Source organism: Cygnus olor, chromosome 1 (genome assembly GCF_009769625.2).
Source record: "Cygnus olor isolate bCygOlo1 chromosome 1, bCygOlo1.pri.v2, whole genome shotgun sequence".
In the NCBI taxonomy this organism is placed as follows: domain Eukaryota; kingdom Metazoa; phylum Chordata; class Aves; order Anseriformes; family Anatidae; genus Cygnus; species Cygnus olor.
In genome coordinates this window covers 120,112,636-120,133,594 of record NC_049169.1, presented here as the reverse complement: position 1 = coordinate 120,133,594, position 20,959 = coordinate 120,112,636, and the positions used below count along the sequence as shown (strand labels likewise).

Genomic DNA, 20,959 nt, shown 5'->3' with positions numbered 1-20,959 from the left:
AGACATTTTTCTGATTATTTTTTTCTCCTGGTGTAAAGCAACAAAAAGAGGATTTGTCATAAGGATTTCTGTAGCAATGGTTTTCATTGCAAGCAGTAAATGCACTTCTTTTTTAACTGCATCTGCAGTGAACTACAGGAGAAAAAAAAATCTTGAACAAATTACAGTATCATTAGTAGGAAGAGCATTATGAGCAATGTTGGTAGGAATGTTGAAAGGAATATACGAAAACTATTTTAGAAAGAAAAAGCTAAATGTTTATATATATATATATATGTATTTATATGATGCATATTTTTGAGTACCTGAAGACTGTATTGAATGTTAGATGTGTATAACAAGGTAGCTGTTGCTAGTATGTTTTAAAATAATATTTTCTACTGATTGACAGCAAGACAAAAATTTTTGGTTTACATGTTTTTATCATTAGAGACCTTCTATAGCTTTATTCAGCTATAGATGACCTCACATTTGTTTTGGTTTCAAGTCCATTTAGTTTTTCTCTAGGAGCCCACTATTTTCTGTTACCCCAAAATAGTAAGAGTAGCTACAGGGATTCTCAGCTTTCAGATGCACTCCCTCAGCCTTTGATGCCTCTGGTGAAATGCAAGCCATTCCTGCAAGTGGTTTGCATTCTACTAAAGGTGTGCAGCCTGCAATTGAGAAATCCTATATTTAACACTGAACTACATCTCAGAAATATCAGTCATTCTACTCTGATGAGTCATAAGAAAAATTCATTTTTTATGAAAAACTGCAGTAACAATACCTGTGCAAAAGAAAACTGCTTAGGATAAAGCTAAGCCTCCATCAGTTCCTCTTTGAAGTAAGTTCAGAAAATGACTATTACCACTATATAATTTAGATGACACTTTGCCACCTTCTATCTCTATTTAGCCATTTTCAGCTGATACTTTCCCCAGTTGTAAAAGTTATAGATGTCTAGTACAAATGAAAGGTTGTGACGGAAGATGATGTTTTGCGTAAAGATTAGAAGCAGTCAGTTGATTTAAAGCTGAGGGGGAAGCTTGTTGTTCCTAGGATGCGTACATTGTAAGGCTGTATTTTCTGTATTGAAGACAAAAATTATATTATTTGGCAATGCTCTTTCAGGGAAGGGTCATTTCATATCCTACTTTAAGTCTACTTTAGAAAGTAAACATAATGATCTCCTAAACATTGTTAACCATGCGAAACTTGAGTTAGTACATTTTACTACAAATGCATAAGGTTATAGTAAGACTAAGATATAACTGTATGGTAGCACAGTGACAGCAAAAAATGAAAACTGAAAGATAAGATATAGTAACTTGATGCAGCCATATACCAATATACTGCAGATTACTCCAAGTACCTATGAGACCCAGTGTTCTGTATTGATTTTATCCATGTAAATTATTCTGCAGTGAAAAAGGGAACTGAGTTGGAGCAGATCACCTGGCTCCTCTCGGCTAGTGAAGAGACTGATCATCTACCTCCATATTTAAAAATTATGTATCAAATTCATAAGTCAGTTTCACACAACAAGTGACAAAACCAAATGAACAAATGACTTATCAGTAACAATAACAAAAAAAAAAAACAGTGAATTTTCTTTGAATTTACTGCCTACCACCCTCAATTCACATCATCGGTGATTTGGTTGGCATTGAGAAATCCACTCATTTATTCTCTTTTCAGTTACTTTCAATTACGGATTCTACCAGTTTTGCATGTCTGGTTCCTAACTTCGCAAAGCCTAAATATCTCATAAGCAGAGGTGTTTAGTTTAGATAACAGATAATTAAATTCATAAACATTTACAAGCTTCCCCTTTTCAGCAGAGATTTGGAAATCACCTCCAATATGACCCTGGTTCTTGCATCACTTTAGATACATCTTTTATGATTAATTTCCCCTAACATTATGAAATCTGCTAATTCTCACCTCTACTGCATTGTCTATATTTATCACCTTAACTTAATTTCAATTTAAATCCTTCTTCTGTAAACTTCTTTTGATGCATTGTAAGAGTTTAATGTCACCTATGTCCATGTTTTTGTACAAGAAAATTTAAATTAAAAAGCAGTTGTAGGAGAAGAACACAAGGAAATACTCTTGAAACCTCAAAAGCAGTGAATGCTAACTAGTGATTCAACTGTGGCTGTTCCTACCCAGATTCAAGACTGCACTTCTCTTTGCTGAACTTCACGATGTTCCTATCAGACAGAATCATCTAGGTTGGAAGAGACCTCCAAGCTCACTGAGTCCAACCTCTGACCTCAAACTAACAAGTCCTCCACTAAACAATACCACTAAGCTCTAAATCTAAACGTCTTTTAAAGACCACTTCTCCAGCCTGTCAAGGTCCCTCCTGATGGCAGCAAGGCCCTCTGGTGTAGCAGTCACTCCTCCCACCTGAAAACTTGCTGAGGGTACACTCTGTCCCATCATCCAGATCATTAATGAAAATGTTAAACAGAGCTGGACCTAGTATTGACCACTGGGGCACATTGGTATTTACTGCCTCTGACTATACTTTGCACCACTGATCATCACTCTCTGGGCCCAGTGGTTCAGACAGTTTTAAATTCACCTCACTGTTGGCTTATTCAGTCCATACTTCACCTTCTCTGAACACAGGGTCAAATGCCTCACTGAAGCTGAGGCAGACAATATCTACTACTCTCCCCTCCAACCACCAGGCCAGTCATTAAAGACCTTCAGAAGGATTTTAAAAGAAAGGACGAAAAAGTCCTTAAGAAAGAGAAAGTCCTCTTTCTAAGGACTTTGTCTTAATTCTAGCTCTCTTTATGCCAGTAATAAGAAAAAAAAAAAAAAAAACTACTGTTCAACATGACTAGTGTTCCCTTTAAACATACTACAGAAAAGAACTGAATCTATACTGTCCTCATATAATTCTTCATATTTTTTGTTGTTTTTGTTTACTGATTTAGCTTATTTTTTCCCCTTGGCTTCAAAAATCCTATATTTAATATTTCCAGACTTCTTTTCAATCCCTTGTTCCTCCATTCATCAAACAATGACTTGTCTTTTGCTTTTTTCTGAAAATTTTATCACTATGGCAATAGCGCTATCTGTATCATAAGTATTACTGGAAAAGATCAGTTCATTTGTCACTTTATTTTCTTTGTGAACGTTTTCTGTCTCTTTTTGAAAGGAGACTAACCATAGAATTATAGATGTAGGCCTTCTGCATCATTCTCTTCCACTTCTATTCCTTTTCCTATTTTAAACTCACATTGTATTGCCAAATATTGACAAAACAACATTTTAGAAGATCTAATTTTGTCTAAGAGCTACATAACCACAGAAGACATTTTACTATCTTTAGTTAGTTTTAATTGTAGCTGTTAAAAAAAAAAAAAAAAATCGACTACACGTCACAAAGCTAAGTACATCATCAATCTGAGCCGGTTAAAAAAAAAAAAAAAAAAGTAGTTAAAAATTCACACAATCTATTTAGCGAAACCCAATGTGGTAGTGAATCTGGTAAATTAAAAAGACAAAGCATATCCATCAACAGGGCTCTGACTTGTGAGTAAAAAAGTGGATTTTTGTAATACTCCCCACCACTAAGCTACCGTATGATCAGGGAGAATGACTTCAGTTTTCTGAGCTTCTGCGTTCTGTCTCTCTCTTGTCTATACAGATTGTAAATTCTTGGGATTGCTTCATATCAGAGATGGGATATTAACCTCTGAATCATTATTTAGAATGATAGAATGATCATTTTTTAGAGGTGTATTTAACATTTTGTTAAATACATTCACACTGGACTAACTCAAATTAAATAATTCTTTTATTAATAATTAAATTAGCTTTTGATTATTTTTTAAAACTAGATAAAATGCATTAAAATGAAATTATAATTGCCAAGAAAGCAGAGAGATCTTCACCTGCAAGCTCTTCCCAATTTCCTTAAAACTAAATCTTTGTTAAAACACCACCTGATGTAGGTTAAAAAGAATTTTCCCCAATAGCTTTCCCTGTGACTAATACACTTATCTAACATAAAGCTTGATAATTTAAATACGCTCCAGATTAAATATTAAAAACATAAATAGGACAGTTCTGTAACTAAAGCTTTATTTGCAAATGTGAAGAAAAAGAAGATATTGGTTTAGAAACAAACAAATAAAAAACTTAGTCTATTCGGTGTGCACATTTCTAATCGCAAACTTCTATTCCTCTGGAACACTTAAAATCCCCAAAGTAATCCAGAAACTGTTTATAATAAGTTATGAGATGACAATTTGAAATTAGCAGGTATTTTTTGAAAAATCTATTCTAGATTTCACTGTAAATGACCAAACAAGTATCTACAACTAGCACTTAAAAGTTTATTCCATAAGTGGAATGGAGTGGTGTGAATTTCAGCAACTGCCTGCTGTGACATCAGCACTGTTAATATTATTGGATACTTCTAAAAGACAACATTTAACAAATATTGTGCCTTTACAATAGTGATGTTCAGAGACGTGGCAGGGGAGAGAGATAAGCTTTAAATTCATTAAAATGTGTCAAAAATCAACAAAGGAGAAATTTTATATATGCCAGGAATAAGCATTTGACTTTACAGTTTTTACAGGTATATGACCTGGCATAAAAAAATATACATTTAAAAAATAAATAAAGATATAAGTTTTTACAAACAGATAATGAAGTTATCCATAAGAACAAACATACCTGTGTTTGCTCTATCAACAGTTTGTGGTGTCTCTGTTGACAATTTCTGAAGGGCCTGTTCACCATCTGTCTTCTCTGGTGAGCTGTTATGCTGAGACTGCTGTTGGTCTGCATCTTCAGCAACAAATGAAATTACACCTAAAACAAATAGATAACAGATGTTATATTAGCTGGGGCTAATAGAGCATTAGCTCTATAAAATAGACTGCTAGACACCTATGAGTATTTCCTCATTTCAAAACTAATAAAACACAAAGTAAAATTTCTACTCCAGGTGTCAGCCATCCAATTCTAATTTAAGGTAATAAAAAAATGTCTTAAGTGAGTCCAAGGAAATTAACTATTTTTCTTCCCACAGTGTTTTTCCACTTACTTATCTCAACCAAAAATCAGTAATAAGAAATACACTTTTCAAAGACGACCATATATGGCAGACAATAATAACATTTTTTTTTTCCAGCACAAATTTCTATGCATAGACTTGATTGTTTCTGTGTTGTTTTTGTTTATTTGTTTGTTTTTAAATCACCGTGTCATTCTGCTGCTATAAGATAACAAATGTAATACTTAAAATATCCTGTCATACATTTCTGTGTTGTTTGTAAGGTGAAATCAAGTATTTATAGTAGACAAAATACACAGAGATTGTAAAAATGGGATTTTTAAGTTGCAGTGAAAAGCCTCTTCAGTTAAAAACATAATTTCTTCTTGATAGTATAAAATATATTATAAAATCCAGTATGTACCTGGTTCCTTTAAACAACACTAATATCATTTGGGAACATTTCAAACACTAGTTTCGAATAAGCAGGTTTTTTGTTATATTGCATGCCTCTGACACAGACTTTTAAATCAACACAACCGCTTGGAAATGCTGGATATCAATATTATTCTTATCTAAATGACTGTCCCTCAGTATTTCAGTACATTCTGCAGAATTTCAAAGATTAAATAAATATATTTCGCAGGTTTAATTCTTGCCTTATATGTATGACGAAAAACTAACTTGAGGAAGTGACTTATTTTATGATATTATACAGTATGAAATTTTCCCGTTCAAGATCCTTAGAATTCATGTGAAAGGATCTCTCAAAGGGAATTTATGCAGCTGTATCATATTAAGGGTTTGGCAAATTTATTCATAGTGGAGTTTTTTTTAATTTGAAAGGAAGAATTAATATAATTTTACATAAGTCCCAGAACAATCTGATTTAAGAATACCTACATTTAATGGCATTTTTTCCTTCTCCGGCTTTGAAAGGGATAGGTGAGTGGTAACAGATGATGTGCTGTGCTCCCTGACTACTTGTATTTACCACCTTAATAGGAAGAATACCTAAAGTTAAATCAAGGAGCTGTTGCATTTTCACTTTTTCTTTCTGAGGTCATTTTCTACAATATGCTCCTCCTCACTGTATATAAGTATGGAGGAGCTTCATAATATGTTTGCCAAAAGAGTATTAATGCATTTGAGGAGCAGAAATAGTAGCTGGGTATACCCTACCCATCTGCAGGTACATATAAAAGGAAGGCACTGACATACATCCTGAGCCTCAAGAAGATGGGAGAAGTCAGAAGGGAAGAAGAGAAGCCCCAGACCAAGCCAAGCAAGGTTTGCATGGGACCTAGAAAAGGGAGCAGCAGTGAGGAGGAGATAGAGCACCTGGCTCAGGAAGCCACCGTGACATTAGTACCAGCAACTGATCAGGATTCCTGTATATTCACCAGTATAAACCAGGGTCATTTACACTTCATCTCAAGAAAGATCATTTTTTATAAAATGGCCTCATAGCTACAGTCCTGTTAATGGTATGCTAGAAGGATGTCACTCTTGAAAGAAAAAAAAAAGAAAAAAAAGGGGGGGCACAAATAAAACATAACAAAGTCAAAATAAAACATAACAAAAATAAAAATAAAACAAAGTCAAATGCTACTAGGGATACACAATACTGTTTTAGAAGAGCAACATTTGTTCACGATGGGCTCAATGGTAGCTACATCAGGTGACAATTTTGACATGACAAACACAAAGATACTGAGAAATATTACACCGAATTTTTACAAGGAGGCATGATTTATGATCTGCAGATTGCTGGAGAGGAGAGGAGTAGAAATGAGCAAAGAGAAGGAGAGAGGAGGAGAGGAGCAAAGAAAGGAAAGAGAAGAGAGGGAAGAGAGATTAAAGTAGGTATTTACTTAAATACAGAGAAAAGAACAGTATAATATTAAATTAAATATTAGATTTCCAGATTTTGTTTCCTTTTTAAATAAAATCTATGCTATCTGAAGAAGAAGAAAGAATAAGAAAGAAGAAAGAGAGAAGAGAGAAGAGATAAGCACATCCAAACAACCAAAAATATTTTAATAGAAAATTTCTCTAAATTCCTAAAAATTGATGACAGTAGCAAAGTCAGAAGTGGTATTTGAATAAGCTGGACCGTGACTGCCATTTCAAGAAACTATTGATTTTTTTTTTTTAAAGTCTTCAGAGGGAAGGTACGTGTATAAATACAATTTTAAAAAATCATTAGGGAAATCTCAGATGAATAAAGTCTGGAGAAAATGGTCAAGGTATGTAAGTATTGATGGAAGAGAACATATTTTGATGGCATTATACCTAATGGAAAAATAGGAAAGCATTGTCCTAGGAAAAATACTGACCAATTCTAATTTTAGAATAATCTAATTTTATGTCTTAATATGTTAACCAAGTATAATTTTGATTTAATTCCTCACAATATTAGAGAGAAAAAAAAGGCAAGAAAATCTAATTTTATCATTAATTTTAAATAATATCCTAATGTATTTGACATGTCAACAATTATAATCAATCGAGCAAAATAAAATCAAAATTATAGCAGTTAAGTTGATTAAAACATTTGAGTTAATGTTTTTGTTGATTAAACATTTCAGTTAACATTTGAGTAAATGCTGAAATGCACAAAAGTCATAAATCCTAAAAACTCCTTACAGTAGAGAATATTCTGTTTCACTTCATTTTAAAATTTAACCATTTTTTTCTTAAAGTCATTGCTTCCAGTGACAGTGGAAGGCTTTCTTTACCAATTGTCTGTATTTCAGAATACTACACTGTGTTTGAGAGAGAGGGACAGAGCATGAGTAGTCACAGCTTAAAGGTTTTTATTTCATCAGTAAGCATGGATATATTAAAACAAACAAATATTTGAAGTTCTGCACCAAACGTGATCTCAAAAGCATTGAAATAATTGACTGAAGAATTCTGAATAATTATTTGTGGCAAATCTTGGAATGCTTAAAAAGTTCCAGAACTGTAAATTACTAATGCTAAAGAATATTTCAAGAGGTAGTGGGAGAACTATAGTAACTGCTTAACTTGAATTGCTAAACTACTCTGTTGATAATCCAGCAATTGCATAATCAAAAAATCAGTAAAGAATTGTGTTATAATTGCTGACACTCAGCTTGTTTTCCTTGTGGAAAACAGTTCTCAAACAAACAGAATTAATAACATTGAGGTTAAAGTCTTGATCAATAAAGGTAACTGGTTTGATGTAATTTATTCAAGGAACTTAATGCAAGGTACTCAAATCTGTCAAAGCACTTCAATAAAAGTAATAATTTTCACTGCAGATGGCACACATTTTTAAACTGAGTTTATCTGCTAATTTTAAAATATTCATAAATTGTCCATCATTTTCATGGGCACTAAAGTATCTATTACTGGCTCAAATTTATTTTTTTTCTACAGACTTCAGGTTGGCTGCCAAAAATTCCTACAAGTACCAAAAATTCTTATATTTCTCCATTTTGACATTTCCACTTAACTACCCTATCAGGTGAAAATTCAGCTTTGGGGAACAAATATGACTTCCCAGACTTGCACAGTATGAAGCAGTTTGACTTCCATCCCACCTGAAGCCATAAACTAAAGCACTTCCTAACTGGTGTTACCTTAGATAGGACATCTCGTAGTTAGGTTTATATCACATCTAACATCGGACAGCAAAATCATCTTCTGCCTGTCAAACCCACAACAGTGGCCTTTCTTTCCTCCACCTCTCTTCCTTCCTACATCTGCTGAATGATTAGAGTACATTTACAAATCTCTGTGACGTCACTGAAAGTGTCCCTGCTCCAGGAGAAGAATGAACTTGATATCCTAAAGCAGTGATTAAAGCAAGCATTGAGCCAGGGAGTGGATGGTAGATAACTAGGCTCTGTGTTTTTTCAAAGAGTAACCAGCCTTCTATCAAGTTATTTGAAGGCATAAAATATATGAATAGTTTTCTGGGGAAAAAAAAAAAAAAGAGCATATGTGACTATCCAGCTTTTGAGCCATTCCGTCAGGTTAGGGAGACTGACTGTTCTCTTTCTTTCTCAGTTAACATGTAATACTTCCATGTATAATGGAAACCATTGTAATAGAAGTTAGGAATGACAGAACATAGGAGATGACAGTCCAAATGTGCCATCTCTTTCCCTTTGAAGGTATGGCTTTTAATACCTGGCATAAAAGTGCTGTATGATAGATCCCTCGGAACACCTACTGAAACTTTCAGCATTTATAAAAGAATTGTTGATTTGATAAGTGAGAAGGAGATAATCTTTAAATCTTTAAAGCCTGAAGAAAAATTGTAAGTTAAAATATAGTGTACCCTTATGTTCTGATGAACAGTTTTGATGGTCACAAATTCTATTGAAAGCTGACTCCTACTCAGAGAAAATGAATTTTGTCTCAGGGCTACAGACTTAGCAAGAAGATACTGAACTTTTCCTGTGACACTAGACCAAGCTTTGCTGCAAGTATTAATTTATTTTCACAAATCACCTGCAAATTGAGATGGTATTATTACCTATGTCTTACACATCAGATACTAAAACCAAAATGGCCAAAATAATAAACTAGGTTGGCATCCTCACAGACAATACTTAATGACTGTTTAATGCTGAGAAAACAGCTGTCATTAATCTCAACTGTCTAAGAAGGTAGCAGAATCAAGTATTTTCAGTTAGGGACCCACAAAATCAAAGTTATGCACTGAGCATTTTGTATTGAGAGATTTGTCCAACATGAGGAATCCTTTTGTTTAAGAGGTAGTTCAAATCCAGGTTTCCTGAGCAATATTCAGTTTCTTTAAGGAAAAGATGGTCTCCTTGGTTTCCATAATTCCCTTCCTCATACACTACAAAACTTTGCTCTGCTATGAGTCACCACAATACCTGTTCTACAAGGGAGAAAAAGACTGATTGTATAGCCACATTCTCATAATAGTGCTTTTAAGATTTTGTAGGATTTTAGAACTGTAGAATTATTAATAAGCACTTGAAAATTATGAAGTCTGAATTATTAAAATAAATACTAATTTTTAAATAATCTTTACAAGACAAAACATTAAACACAACATACCGATGTTAGTTAAAACAAGCAAGAGTCTTGCTACTGTTTCATAAGAATACCAGCATAAACATAGACTGATGCAAATTATTTGCAATTAATTTTAGACATGCCTAGCCTTTATACATTTAAAGTACCAAGTAAAGAATTGTAGTTCACTACATTCTGTGTGTTTACTCTTGCCTTGTGGGTAACAAATCAGAATTTAATCAAGGCAAATAATCAAATTCTGGCCTCTGCCCTTAAATCTTTGGTTCTAGCAGTACTAGGAGAACTACAGCTATTCAACATTTTTTGGAAAATTTAGTTTATACCCAAGCACTTGGTGATAATTCAAACACATGAATTGCTATCAAGACAATTTCCATGGGATCAATTAAATACATGAAGTTGGACGTAATGTTAGCATTTTTGAAGTACTAACCACATTTTTAGCAGTAATATACCTTTACAACTAAAAAATATGAGCCAGCTTAAAAAACAATGTCACCTATAATTATAATATTACTTCCAGAAGAAAGCTTATGTTGAACAGAAAACATTAAATGTAAACAGACTTCGTCTGTTAATTTACAGGGATGTTGGAGTTCTACATTGTACCTTGAAAGATTCCTCGTCTCCATGGAGATACACTCAAAGTGTAAGCGACCGTGTCATCTGGTTCCACAGTAAGAATTGGTGCACCACCCACCATTGAAAGATCTGAAGATACCTGTGAAGAGAATTCACAAAAAGGAAAAATAATCAAAAGAAAGTTACCGTTTGCAAGAACACTACAGATAACAATATCCATTCTACTTTCTTTGAAATGTAGCATACAATATTAAATTTGCTATTGGTAAGTCCTACCCTTTATGTACATGAAACAAGCACATACTATAAGAGTAGAGGTAACATATACTGATCATATCAAGTATAAATTTTGAAGTCACTTGTCAACTTAAGTAGAAGTAACTCAGACTATGGAACTACTTGCATATGAGTAGAGTTGCACAGTCATGCCATAAATATTTTATGTATGTTTTCTTTAGAAGTATAACAATGAAATCAACAGTTGTCATCTATCTAGATACAGCAAAGCAAAATTTGAAGTGTTTTAACATCAATTGCTACACCTTGTGATATGAAACCATACTTTTTTGATATGTCATATTTTGCCAAATACACAATGGTGTGCATAGCAAATATTTGAACAGTAAAATGACAAGTGCAATTTTATTATGCTGAACTTCAGATTTTGTACCCTGTAATGATTACAGGAATATAGACTGTGAGTATTTTTAATTGCATCTCATTTCTTCATCATTCCTATAAGTTTGCTACAGACAGACTCTATGATCATCTGCTCATGGAACAGACATTTAAGTATGAGGCATTACAAACCATACCTGATGATTATCTGCCTAAATTACTGGCTGTACAGAATGCCAGCAGATGGATTGCATGAATGCTTCTGCTTACATACCCTATTCTGTTACTTCTGGCACTGGATGGAGCAAACTGGTGCTTAGTGACAATGTTCTAAATTGATACTGCAATTTCTGCAGTGAACATCTGACTGCAAGCAAGGATATTCCACTTCGGGCATAGAATCCTTTAAAAAATATTTTCAGGATATCAAGTAGTACTGTAGCACGCTATAATTTCTAACTACATTAAATAGAAAAATTGGTCCTGTGTTGTTTATGTGAGTTTTGAGTGAAAGCATGAGCCATGTCTGAAAGGCTCAATTTTTTTTTTCCAGCTTATTTGTTAATTTCACTAATGATGACAGCTAGCCTGTCAAGTATCCAAGTGGAAGACCTGAATCCAAAGATCTTCATTGCAACAGTAAAACCATTAGATGCATGGACCATTTTTTTTCCTTCTCAAAGTTCCCTTTTTTTTTTTTTTTAATATGTTTTTGTTCATATTTTCTGGAGGAAAAAAAGAAGAAATTTTATCTTGTCTTCTGTAGTGCTTTTTGTCTATGGAGAATTTCTCCTATTGTAATACTTTTCAGAAAATTATGACATAACAAGGACAGGCAGAAAATAAAGCTGTATTTTTTAAGTAGTCCTTATCTATGAAAATTTAATAGGCAATCTGAATAGATTACTGAAAGTCATGGAAAAGCTACCAACTATAGAGTTATATTTCATTTGGATTTTTCCTTAGTCTATGATTCTACATACTTTTAAAAATAATTCTTCAGTCTTGTGACAAAGCAACAAATGAACTTAAATAGAACATAATGGTTAATGTTCCATTATGAATGAGACATATTTAAAATGCTCAGTAAGGCAATAGGAACTACATGCATTCTGTACCACCAGAAGGAAAACTATTTCTATTTGAACGATTAAAACCAAGTAATTTTAGACTATACGTTGTATAAATTATGGCTTATAAATGAAAGATCAGTTTGCCAAAGAAAACAGAAATGTCAAACAGATTTCTGTCATTTGAAAACATAAAAAATCAGCAAGTAGTGTCAGATGAAGGGATGACATGCAGTCAGTGCAGAAAGAGAAGTGGCAGAAATATAATTCATCAAGGACTGAAGCCTAAGTGTTGTGGTTTAGCCCAGCTGGCAGTCAAACACCACACAGCCGTTCGCTCACCCTTCCCCCTCCCTCTCCGGGATGGGGGAGAGAAACGGGAAAGTGAAGTCTGTGAGTTGAGATAAAGACAGTTTATTAAGACAGGGAAAAGAATAACAATAATAATAATAATAATAGTATTAATAGTAATAATGTGTACGAAATAAGTGATGCACAATGCAATTGCTCACCACCCGTTGACCGATGCCCAGCCTATCCCCGAGCAGCCGGCCCCCCCCTCCACCGCGGCTAGCCACCCCTATATATTGTTCAGCATGACGTCAGATGGTATGGAATACCCCTTTGGCCAGTTTGGGTCAGATGTCCTGGGTCTGTCCCCTCCCGGCTCCTGCTGCATCCCTAGCCTGCTCGCTAGCAGGACAGAGAGGCTGAAAAGTCCTTGGCTTGGTGTAAGCACTGCTCTACAACAATTAAAACATCAGCATGTTATCAGCACTCTTCTCATTCTAATCCAAAACATAGCACCCTGCCAGCTACTAGGAGGAAAATTAACTCTGTCCTAACTGAAACCAGGACACTAAGAGAAACAGAGGAACATTCTGTAATCATGAATAGGATGAAATAGAGATGAAGAGGACTGGAAGACAGGAGAGACCAGACAGACACATTATCATTAATAAAGGAGTAGTGTAACTGGAGATTCATTATAAAAAAACACAGGAAAGGAGGAATTGCTACACATTGAGAATGGAGAAGTTTCACTTTATGGAAGACAAACTATAAATTAGGTGCAACTCTACATTTACACAGCATTTCAGTTTACAGTGAAGTTAGTAATGCATATGCAAGTATACATTAATGTATATATACTTAATATATATAAAAGTATATCGGAGAACTGGGTCTGCGAGGTAAAAGAGTGCACAGTACCCCCCTTCTCCAACATTCTCCAGAAAGGACACAGACAGCTTTCCTTAGTTCTTTTAGCTGTTAGGAAGATTGTAAGAAGACTGTTCTAAGTTACACAAACCAAGCCAGAGTTGGAATTCTTTCTCTCTCTGTTTACACAAAAGCATAAAGTACGAAATGAAAAGGCAAAAAAAATTGCACACCCGAAATGACAAAATGCCCCCAAAATTCAGACATAAAACATCTCTGAGCAGAATAGTATTTAACATTTTTTTCTAATTATGTACATAGTTTCATGAACACTATGCTGGAACAATAAAAAAGAGGTTATGAAACTTGGGTATTACAAACAAAAATTGATTACTGAAGGTTTCCCTTATGATCTGGAGTTTCAGATGAAGAACCTTAAATCTGAATGTCTATTTCTATATTAAGTATAAATATAAGCTGATACTGAGTCAATTCATTTGCATTACTATCCAAACCTTTGTGCCAAAGTAACAGTTCTGTTCATAATTTTATCAAATTCACAAGCCCAAATATTCAGCATCACCACTACACACAAATTGCTTTTATATCACATTTCCCCTGTTGGCATTCCCTGACAGAATATCCTGACATAATGTACTCCAACTTCTAATACATACTGAAAAGGCTTATGTCACCACCACCAGTGCTTCACCACTCTTCCTCCATTTAACTGCTATATATTGAAAAGTGTTTCCACAAGGAGACAGATCTTGATAAAAAGGCTAAAAAAAAAAAAAAAAAAAAAACAGCCCAAAAGAGCAGAACTACCAGAGCAATTATGCTTAAATTCTGGTTCCAGTGAGATACAGTTAATTTTAAATGGAAAGAACTTTAACAAATAGATGCTTGCTCCATTGTGTTCTGCTGCCAGAATCCAGTAGCTTTAAAAAGTCTGAAAGACTAATGAAGACTAATGGACTGACTAAAATTTCACTCAAGATTTTACAGTAAACGAACTGATTTGGGAGTTACTCCCAGGAGATGCTTCTGGCTGTTCCTGTAACATCACATTGGACTCTCTTAAATGACTGGAAATGCAAGAGGAGGCACACAGACAGCCACAGAAGAGTTTCTTAAACTACTATAGTTGTAAGTCTCATTATAAAAATGCTTATTTTCTTTAGTTTCTTTCATGTTCACATTATAAAGCCTTTGGGGATCAAATACTGCCTATAATGAATATTTGAGTAGGGTTCTAAAATGCACCCAAGACTTATTCATTTCATTATTTCTCTGGCAGATATTCATGTTAAAAATTGCATATAACATACTGCCCTCAGTCTTCTACCACCTTTCCTGTCACAGTCTTTATACTCGCTAGTATAATTACTGCTCCACAGTGCTCATTTTGCCTACCAGTATGAATACTCACCATCTTATCATTAATTAATTGCTGCTATTCATTTATCTTTGTAATTAACCTATTTGTCTCTACTGTTTAAGTTATTCACACCTCAAGAGCTCCAGTCTCCAAACAGTTCTCACTGTATATTATCTCCTACCTCCAACATCTTGAAAAGGTCTAGGGTTGTGACAGACATCAGTCACTCCTAGTTATCTTTTAGATGTTCCTTACATTGAGCTTTGTCTTGCTCTCAATGCCCACCTGATTTATACCAACTGCATTACTGACACTAAAGAATCAACCTCAGATGGCAAATGGATACTAAATATGTGTTCACACTCACACATGTACACAAGGCAATTTAAATTCATATCAGAATTCATACTAAGAATCTAACTTAGAATAGAATGAAAAGTGCTCACAGAGGTTTCAGGTTCCAATATGGTAAAATGTTGTGTAATGCCTGTCTACTTTATCTGTAGACATATTACACATATATTAATATAATAAAAATATATCCAGAAACACTCAGAAAGCAAAAAACATGGAGAATGAGAAACATAGAAAAAATCTGGAAAATTCAGATTTTTGTAAGAATAACTGTAATAATAAATGTTAAGGAAAACTTGGAGTGAAGCAATGAAAGAACTTATATATAGTGAGTTTTAAGTAAACTTCCTTATAAATATTACAGAGAGATCTATTTCTTATTACAATGCATATTTATGAGGATGGTATGTAAGAGTAGGACACAATTTTAGTTTCAGATATAGTATTACGTAACCTTACATCCTATAATAATCTTCAAAACCATACTCCCAAAGGTACCTGAATGTGCCTAAGAAAATCTGCTGCGGGTCCTTATTGTTAGGGAAATAGGGCTTAGAGTTTCTTCCATCAATAACAGCGAAAAAAATCACTTCTGATTTACAAGCTATCCCAAAGGAGACAAGGTACTAAATTACTTCTACTGTTCATGGGAGTGGTAGTCCATTAGCATTTGTACTAAGTTGGAAGGAGGGAATTATGAACAGTGACAGACACATTAAATGGAATTTAGTGAAAGAAGTCTTAAATTCAAGGAACTATTTCTAATTTAAAAATGATCAAAGAAAACCTGAGAGACAAGAACCTTGTCTCAAAGGTATCCCAGCATATACGGAGAATAGGCTAAGATAAAAATGGTAAGACTGTGGCATTTACAGAATATTCTACACTAGAAAAGTGTAAGAACTTGCACATATCATCAGTATTGGTACATTAACTGGAAATGGTATGGGGAGGAGTGCTCTCAAAAACTCATGTCAACCATGGCACAAGACAAGGGAAATCTTGTGTTCCGTACCCATTCAATACCAAGAAATTAAGCTTCTTTTAGGGTGGAATCATACAAAAGGTGGGTGCGTATAGATATACACATACACACAGTATTTATACAGATAGAAATAGATGGATCTATACATATATGCACACAGAATTTGTTAGCAAGGATGAATAACTGTACTTTCTTTATCGATCAATTTAAAGAACGTGGAATCTATGTAACATTAATGATTCTTATCTACAATCTTTATGAGCATCCTATTGTCAAAAATCAATCTTAGCAATATTAATATTGTATTGTAAAAACTTTCCTGTGGGTGGTTCTCTCATTCTTGTACATCTTTCTAGCATTCTTGAACGTAATCATTGGAAAATATATTAAGTGACCTAGTGGGTGAAATAATTTTTAACTGTGTGAGTTGGGAAAAAGAACTCCAACTTTGATGTTTATCCCTATTTCCTACCAGATCTATTATCTTCAGAAAAATAATGAACTTATTCTTCCCAGAGTTTACGTATAAATTATACCCCTTTATATAGACATTTTGGAAGAATGGTCTTCTTTATTAATAAAAATTTAATATAAATCAAGAAATAAAGTAACAAACAGAAAATAAATAATTTTAAAAATATTTAATATTAAGTACATTAGAAGAATGTATAAGCCCAAGATCCATGACACTGCAATTTAATTAAGAAAACATAATAAAGGACCATAATAAATAGACCATAAAATAAGAAGTTTCACTTCTTAAGATCAAAGTAAAATATTTGACTGAAATCTCATTTAAAAAAATAATAATAATTCTCTTGTTTTGCTATGTAAGACTATATTGATAACATAACAAAATACTTTGGTACTACACACATTTAAAAAAAAAAAAGTAATAACAGAAAAAGCTGAGATAGAACAGAACTTCTATTTTTTTGTTTGTTTATTTGTTTTAAAGCCTGGTTCTACATACCATTATCAGTCCTCCAAAGTGGTAACAAAATTAGATGCCTTATTTGCATATGTTTTGTTAGGAAGACAATCTGTAGCATAATTAAGAAACAGTAAAGCTGTGCAAGTTGCCCTAATATTTATCATGCAATCACTACAATCAATTCAGTGAAGAATTGTTGGCTTTCAGTAACTACAAATTTCTCCAAACCCACAAAACATATGTTGCATCCTTTTACTCTAACTTCAGAAAACAAGAATTGTAGGATACCACAATGAAACCCAAATGTAAATTATTATTACAGTTGTCATTGTGGCACTACAGAAAATTTGCTCAAATCAAACCATCTCCAAGGATTTTATTTTTAAATAATAGAATTCTCCACCATCTTACATTTCAAGTCATTATTTATACTTAGATGTAAAGCATAAATGGAGCCAATTTTTAAATGTTATAATTTTAAACTAATTTATTAGTCACAGATTTTAAAACCACTTTGCAGAACTGAACTATGGTTATTCAAGGTGAATAGGAATGGAAAGCCATTCTTCAGGATTACAGCAAAAATATTTTTTTCCAGAGTTTTATAACAAAATACGCATAACTTTAAAAATGTCAGCTGATACTTCTAGCCAAAGTGGTAAAAAGATATACAGAATTTAATTAAATAGGCTTTAATTCCACTATCCATTTGCATGTTGGTAAAACCAAGTTAGACAGTAATATGTTCAATGTTTCAAGAATTGTTTCTCAAGACTATTTAAAAATATTGATAGGTTCGACTTACTAAAAATTTAGCGCTCTATGACACTGGGCTGAAAATGGTGCTGTGACAGTCACTGATCCATCTGATAACCAGATTTTTTTTCAATACTGTCTCAAGAATAACAGATGTTTCAAAAGAAGCCCCTGTTACTTTCCCTCATCCTCTTTCAGTCCATACATTGTAAGTTCCCAAATTACTAGGAATCCATTTATTCTTGCAATCACTTTTATTTTTCCACCAGCGTTTCACAACAATGAAATAAAACACCTATATACACTAAGTATATACCCTAAATAATTTAATTCTTCCCTGTACGGCTGCAATCTGAAGTTATTAAGAGTGCTACATAACCAAGACACACAATCCAGCCAAGTGACCTGTCAAGACCACTAACCCATTTCAAGAAACATGCCAGACCTAAGACCTTACCACATCCTTACTTGATTAAATAATTTCATAACCAGAAGACGCACAAAAGCTGCCAACTACAGTTATTCTTACATTCTTTGTACCATTCATCACTTCTGTGAAGAATGCTTTGCCTTTAGGGAAGGCTGTTACAGAAGTGCTGGGAGGCAACGTAGAAACCAAATGGACTGAAATTAGAAGTATAGATAAAATTAGAATGGTTATGAGATATACAGGTTTACTTGTGGTGATTAAAGAACAGAAACTTGATGAAGGTATTGGAACTTCAGCAATGAGGTTACTCAAGTTGCACAGAATTTATTCTCTGAGAATCGCACATACAGCTCCAGAAAAGACAAAGCCTAAACAGGTCAGCCCCTCAGTAACGTTTTGCAGTATATGATTTTATTTTCTTGAGACAGCTGTTAAATTTCTATCTTTCATGTCATTCTTTCAATTACATTGTAAAGAAGATCTGAAATGGATATATAGAGAAAATAGGGGAAAAAAGGCATGGAAGAAAAGAGGATTGTATAGTTTTTGATTATATATTTATTCTACAGTCCTTCTGAAATTACTAACAGTTTACATAACCTAATACCTAAAAGGTAATTTAACTTAGTCTTGAGATTCCTCTAGAGGGTTTACTTTAATGACGTCTATTTTGAACAGTGCAAAGAAAAAACAGTTATACTGTTGTTTTTTATTTTTATTTTTACTGCAAAACCGAACCTTGAAAGAATGAGGCACCTTTATAGCTAAAGTTACTGTCAAAGGTGTCATTAGAAGCAACCATAACACACTATTCTGTTATCTATATCCAGCATACAGAGTTTTATATAAAAATCAAAAGAAAATTGTATAAAAATTTTTGTCATTAGACTGACAGATTAGATTTTATAAAACTACTTCACACTTTCTACTCTTGTAGGATAATTTGTATCTAATTTTACAGCCACTAAAATCCACTTACATTGCAATTACTAACCTTATATTAATTCAGCATCAGATAAGGATATACTCTCTGGCTGACATTCTATGTGCAAAAATTCTTTACGAATTCTGTTGTGATGTTTTTTCAGACCCAGGGGAAAGTTAATCATGAGAAAGTCTTTTTGTTGTAATCGTCTGTAGAACAAGTTCAGTGGCAGTATGTCCCTAGGGTTTACATATCAATCAGCAGAAAATAGTTCAATTTTTTTTCACATTTTTTTTTCAAGAAAATTTATGGAAATTGTCTTTTTAATCATTGAAAACTTGGTGGGTACTGAAAGTATTTTGCTTAGCATTTTAAAGGTAGACTGATGAAGTAAAACACAAGCCTTGCAGCACTGCATTCCAAAGGCACTTATTCCCTCCCTGACTCTCTTGATACATAACAGTGGTTGCACAGACAAACCATGCATTATTCCTGCTTCAGGTATGAGCAGTCTATGTTGTTAGATATAGGAAAAGCATTATTCGGAGGGAAGAAGGCTTTCTTAATGGAATAAAAGGAAGAATTATTTCCCTCTTCCTCCTCACAGACTTAATTTTCATTTTCAATAGCCACTTTTGCAGTAGTACCTTTTTTGTGTTGAAGTTATAAGATACATACTGTGACTACAGAGAAACAGGGTAGCATATATACAGTGTAATTAACCTTTTAATGAAATGAGTTTTTATTAAGTTAATAGTTTAATTTATTCAGTTATTAAAATGGAATAGCGATACTAAATTTACACCTCAAAGGCAAAACTACCCAAGTATTAATTCACCTGAATTCCCTATTACTATCATGTAGTAATTTTTTTTATTGTCATGTCAATAAATTCTGAGGTTTTTCAGCTACTGGCACATCTTATACTATTCTTGATCTAGGCTGAGTTTTCTTACTTCAGCAAATATACTTCAGCAAAGTACTTCTGTTTTTTAAAAATGTCATGTACATCTCAGCTTATCTATGACAAGTCACTTTGATAGTGGATACACTACAACAGTGGAGGATTTAAGGGACTAATCAATCAAATGACCAATTAAATAATGAAGTTATTTGCAACCCAACGAAATTCCAAAATATCCACTCAAAAACATTATAAAACTATCGGGGGGGGGGGGGGGGGAGCGTTAATTATCTTTGCTCTATTTCCACCATTATTTCCTCCACATAATCATTCATTATGTAGTGGAATTCCAAAGATGCTGGACTAAAAGCCAGGAGGAGTTATTAAGCTGTCAGCAACTGCCTGCAAAAGAAACTAACAAAAACAAAATCATGGATTGCTGTGTTCAGCTTCACAACAGACTATCCAGAAATTACAGTAATCAGGCAGCATGGACTGAACAACAACAAAATTAGTATTACTTCTTTTTCCTGTTGCCCTTTGTGCTATGCAATTTTGGGTAAATAAACAATATTTATTTTGCATTTCTAACAAGTTGTTGGTCACAGTTCTATCTTCAAAGAGGCTTTCCCCTCTCTTCTCTATCTTTCCCCCTGCAGATACAGCAAATAATGCTGATGACATTCTGGATTTACAGATTCAATCCTAATTTAAAGATGAATTCTTGAACAACTGAATGTGAACATATGATATTTACTCACTACAACAGCACAAGACACTACGTGATATCTGCTGGGGAGTA

General features: G+C 33.6%; 1 protein-coding gene across 2 annotated transcripts in view; it reads right to left on the bottom strand.

Annotated features, from left to right (window-relative positions):
* Positions 1-20,959, bottom strand: part of LOC121057126 (cilia- and flagella-associated protein 47-like) — a 302,279-nt gene that overhangs the window by 137,459 nt on the left and 143,861 nt on the right. For both annotated transcript variants that reach the window (XM_040530883.1, XM_040530892.1), the window contains 2 exons: positions 10,667-10,778; positions 4,690-4,827 (listed from right to left, as the gene is read on the bottom strand). In XM_040530883.1, the coding sequence (XP_040386817.1) occupies positions 4,690-4,827; positions 10,667-10,778 (250 nt within the window). The remainder of the gene's footprint in view (positions 1-4,689; positions 4,828-10,666; positions 10,779-20,959) is intronic.